General features: G+C 39.7%; 1 protein-coding gene across 1 annotated transcript in view; it reads left to right on the top strand.

Moving 5' to 3' along the window:
* Positions 1-175: 175 nt before the first annotated feature.
* ZC3H7A (zinc finger CCCH-type containing 7A) overlaps positions 176-3,832 on the top strand; it is a 34,203-nt gene continuing 30,546 nt past the window's right edge. The window contains 3 exon segments of the mRNA XM_003800897.3: positions 176-798; positions 1,774-1,813; positions 3,702-3,831. Of these exon segments, the coding sequence (XP_003800945.1) occupies positions 731-798; positions 1,774-1,813; positions 3,702-3,831 (238 nt within the window). The 5' untranslated portion in view covers positions 176-730.

Consider the following 3,832-nt stretch of genomic DNA (forward strand, 5'->3'; position numbering starts at 1 on the left):
GATGACTTTGTATCACAGGTCTCTCCTTTGTGGTTCTCCTTGAACTTGAGAAACTGCTCAGGGAACATTGATCAGTGGGGGTGGGTGCCAGCAGATTGTCACGTATTGACATTTGCGAGTGTTGTGCTGAAGTTAAAACCTTAATATCCAGAAAATTCCAATTGAAAGAATTTTATTTAGATCATTATTGGTTGTATCAACAAGGATTATTTCAGAAGTTTAACAAAATATATGTAAGGTTTAGACTCAGCTTCTAAGGCAGTCAGCGTCCTTCAGAGGCAAGCAGATGTGAAACCCGTTTATTCCTGGAGAGCTTCCAGAAGCAGAACAAGACTGAGACTGTTCTCGTGGTAGCTTATGCATCTGTACAGACAGGGAAGAAACAAAACCTGCAGCTGAAGGAGGGAGGAAAAGAGAGGAAGAGAGAAATGACTTCTTCATGGAGACTCTTTAGGAAGGACATAAGAAATTTGTGTAACTGTTCAGTCTTGGGGTATGGAAACTGCATGCTTATGGTGCACGTGACACCAGGGGACCACAGAGATGATTCACACAGGGTCCTTGTCCAGAACTCCAGAGTCAGGTTGAAGCTGGAGGTGTCAATAACTGTGCAACAAAGCCTTGATTTATGGATGTTTGAATGAGACCCCCGGAGCCCTGGTGCCTTCTGTAATTTTATGTCTTCTTTCTTTCCAGATTGCTCGTTTAGAAAGTGGATGTGCAGGATAACATGTCCAGTGTGTCTGAGGAGAGAAGAAAAAGGCAGCAGAACATTAAGGAAGGACTGCAGTTCATCCAGTAAGAGCTTCAGAATTCTTACCTTGTGCTTTTAATTCTTTTCTTATGTGGCTATAAGTTTTACAGATAGTAAAAATTATTTTCATGTTCGATAGATGTTAATTTGGGTTAGAAATTATGTATTTCTATTCTAGCAATGTTTTTTTTTTCTTTTCCATTTTAAGTATATATATATATATATATATATGTTTTTGGAGACAGTCTCACTCAGTCACTCTGGGGTTGAGTGCTGTGGCGTTATAGCTCACAGCAACCTTAAACTCTTGGGCTCAAGTGATCCTCTTGCCTCAGTCTCCTGAGTAGTTGGGACTACAGGCACCTGCCACAATGCCTGGCTATATTCGAGTATTCTTATGTTCCGAAATGGATCTTCTTGTTGCTGACTTTAAGGGCTAAGGTGTTTAGTATCCCCCAAAATGTTATAGTGAGGGATTTGAATTTGATTATAAGAACAGTTCTGATGAATGAAAAGTGGCTGAAAGTGAACATCTGTTGGCCCAGAGGCTTTTGCAATCAGACGTTTCTGTTAAGAAGCTCAGTGTCTAATTGGACTTCCTGAAACATGACAGTGACAAGACAGCTGTGGTTTGGGTGGACGTGTCCAGGCAGAAAGACCTCTTTGTTCCTTCCTGAGAAGGAGACATTCTCTTCTATACTGCAGTAAATTGGATCAAATAGTGTTAGTGGTTCTGTACTATTTTTAACCTTCTTTGGCATTTAAAGAATTAGGCGTTCTTTTAATAGGTGTAGATTTGAAAAGAAGGAATATGCTTAAGGAATACAAGGAATAGTTTAGCTTTTTTTTTTCATGACTACACAGTCATCTGTAAATAATGATAGTAAAAGAAAAAGAAGTCTTTGAAATATGCTTTGAACTAGTGGCAAGCTAATGGAACCACAGATTTAAGATGACTTCAGGCTGAATGAGTCCTGACGGACCTTGATAATGACAATTCATGTGTTTCTTCTTCTTAGGTCACCGCTGTCATATCCAGGGACACAGGAACAATATGCGGTAATAACTCTAGGAGGGTCTGCTTGAAAGCTCTGCAAGTGGCCTGTGAATTATAACTTGTAGCAGGGGCTGGTGAACTGTGGCTTTGTGGGCCAGATCTGGCCTGCTGCCTTTTTTTTTTTCTTTAAACAAATAAAGCTTTATTGGAACATAGCCATGTTCATTTGTTTATGTATTATCTGTGGCTGCTTTTGCTACATATGGTAATTTTGACAGACCATATGACCTGCAAAGCCTAAAATAGTATTTGGGCATTTGTAGAAAGTTTGCCAGCCCTAATATATGTGTTTGCATACTCGCATAACTGTCTTGTATTTTCCTTCCTTTGTTAGTATGGTTTTGAATTAATTTATCTTTCTTTCGAACCCCTTAAAAATTACTTTTAGCCTGCCTCATGTTATTGAAAATGAGTGGGAAAGAATTTATTTAGAAGGATTCTTCTGTTTTTATTTAGAAGAAAAGTTCTGATAGCAGTGAAGTGGGGACTGGGTAACAAGCAGGAAGAGCTAGTGATGAATCTACTGGTTGGGAACAGAAGTTAGGCCCCGTTCATTGGGTCTTGGACTACAGACTCTCTTCTTTGCTGACTACTGGTTCACCTGTGGCTTATTGTTTTACTCTGAGGGTTCCCATGCTCCTAAATATCATTTTCTTTCTGCCTCTCTCCCTCCTCCCCTTTCTTTTTCTTTCTTTATTTTTTAGCGACAAGAGTGTCACCTTGTTGCCCTCGGTAGAGTGCTGTGGCATCACAGCTCACAGCAACCTCCAGCTCCTGGGCTTAGACGATTCTCTTGCCTCAGCCTCCTGAGTAGTTGGGACTACAGGCGCCCACCATAATGCCCGGCTATTTTTTTGTTGCAGTTTGGCTGGGGCCAGGTTTGAACCCACCACCCTTGGAATATGGGGCCAGCGTCCCAATCACTGAGCCACAGGCACTACCCTCTCCTCCCTTTTCTTTTAGTCTGTTATCTTCTCCCTGCCCCTCTCCAGACAGTTGTAGAATCATCAAGTATTAGAGCTGGAGGTCAACTGGAACAATTGTTTCATTTTGTGCTTATGGAACTGGAGTCCAAAGATGTTAAGTGACATGTCACAAGTCACATCAATTGTTAATTGATCTATCTAGTTTTCTTTAATAATTTAACGTAGAGATGAGTTCATAAAATGAGACAAAGTAAGATAAGTTATTTATCTGATCTTGTGATGGGAAATGGCTTTTAAAATACCAAAATACGGTAGAAATCATGATGGTAAATTTAAAACTTTTGTACATGCTAAAGAATACATATACTTACTTGGTAAGAAAAAGGTTTCATCCCTCTTGCCCCCAAATCAGTAAATGACTCAGACAAACAGTTTATGAAAGAAATACAAATAGCCTGTAAAAATGTAGAAAAGTTCAGTTTCACTGGTAGGGAAGTGAAAGTAAGAAAGGATACAGTTTCTCACCTAGAAATTGTTAGAAATTGTACAGGCCCGTGTGTGCGCATGTGCACACACCCACACTCCCCCCGGGTGAGGGTTCTGTGATGCAAACCATCAGCAGTGTTTATCATTATTATCTTTTGGGAGGCAATTTGGAGAGATTGGATAAAAACCTTAAACCGTTCTCTTTGATTTGTGCTTCCACTGGCTTTTATTCTAGGTGCAGAATTGGAGATGTGAACAAACACTAGATCTTTTGCCATATTTTTCTTAATAGTGAGAAATTGAATTCTCTCTTGAAAAAGCAAGGAAGGTAAAACTCCTTGAGGCAGCAGTGACGTGGGTGGCATCCACAGCTTCTTACAGCAGTGCTGCTGTGCTGTCAGGTTGCTTTCTCTCAAGTTTTAGATATAAAAATTAAAATTTACTATAAGGGGCTTCAAATAGTAACTTTGTTTTTTAGGTATATTTGCGTGCTCTTGTGAGAAATCTTTTTAATGAAGGAAATGATGTTTATCGGGAATGTGATTGGAATAGCTCAATAAGCCAGTACACAGAAGCTTTGAATATAGCTGATTATGCAAAGTCTGAAGA

The sequence above is a fragment of the Otolemur garnettii genome, unplaced genomic scaffold (genome assembly GCF_000181295.1).
Source record: "Otolemur garnettii isolate 467f Iridium unplaced genomic scaffold, OtoGar3 scaffold00189, whole genome shotgun sequence".
Classification (NCBI taxonomy): domain Eukaryota; kingdom Metazoa; phylum Chordata; class Mammalia; order Primates; family Galagidae; genus Otolemur; species Otolemur garnettii.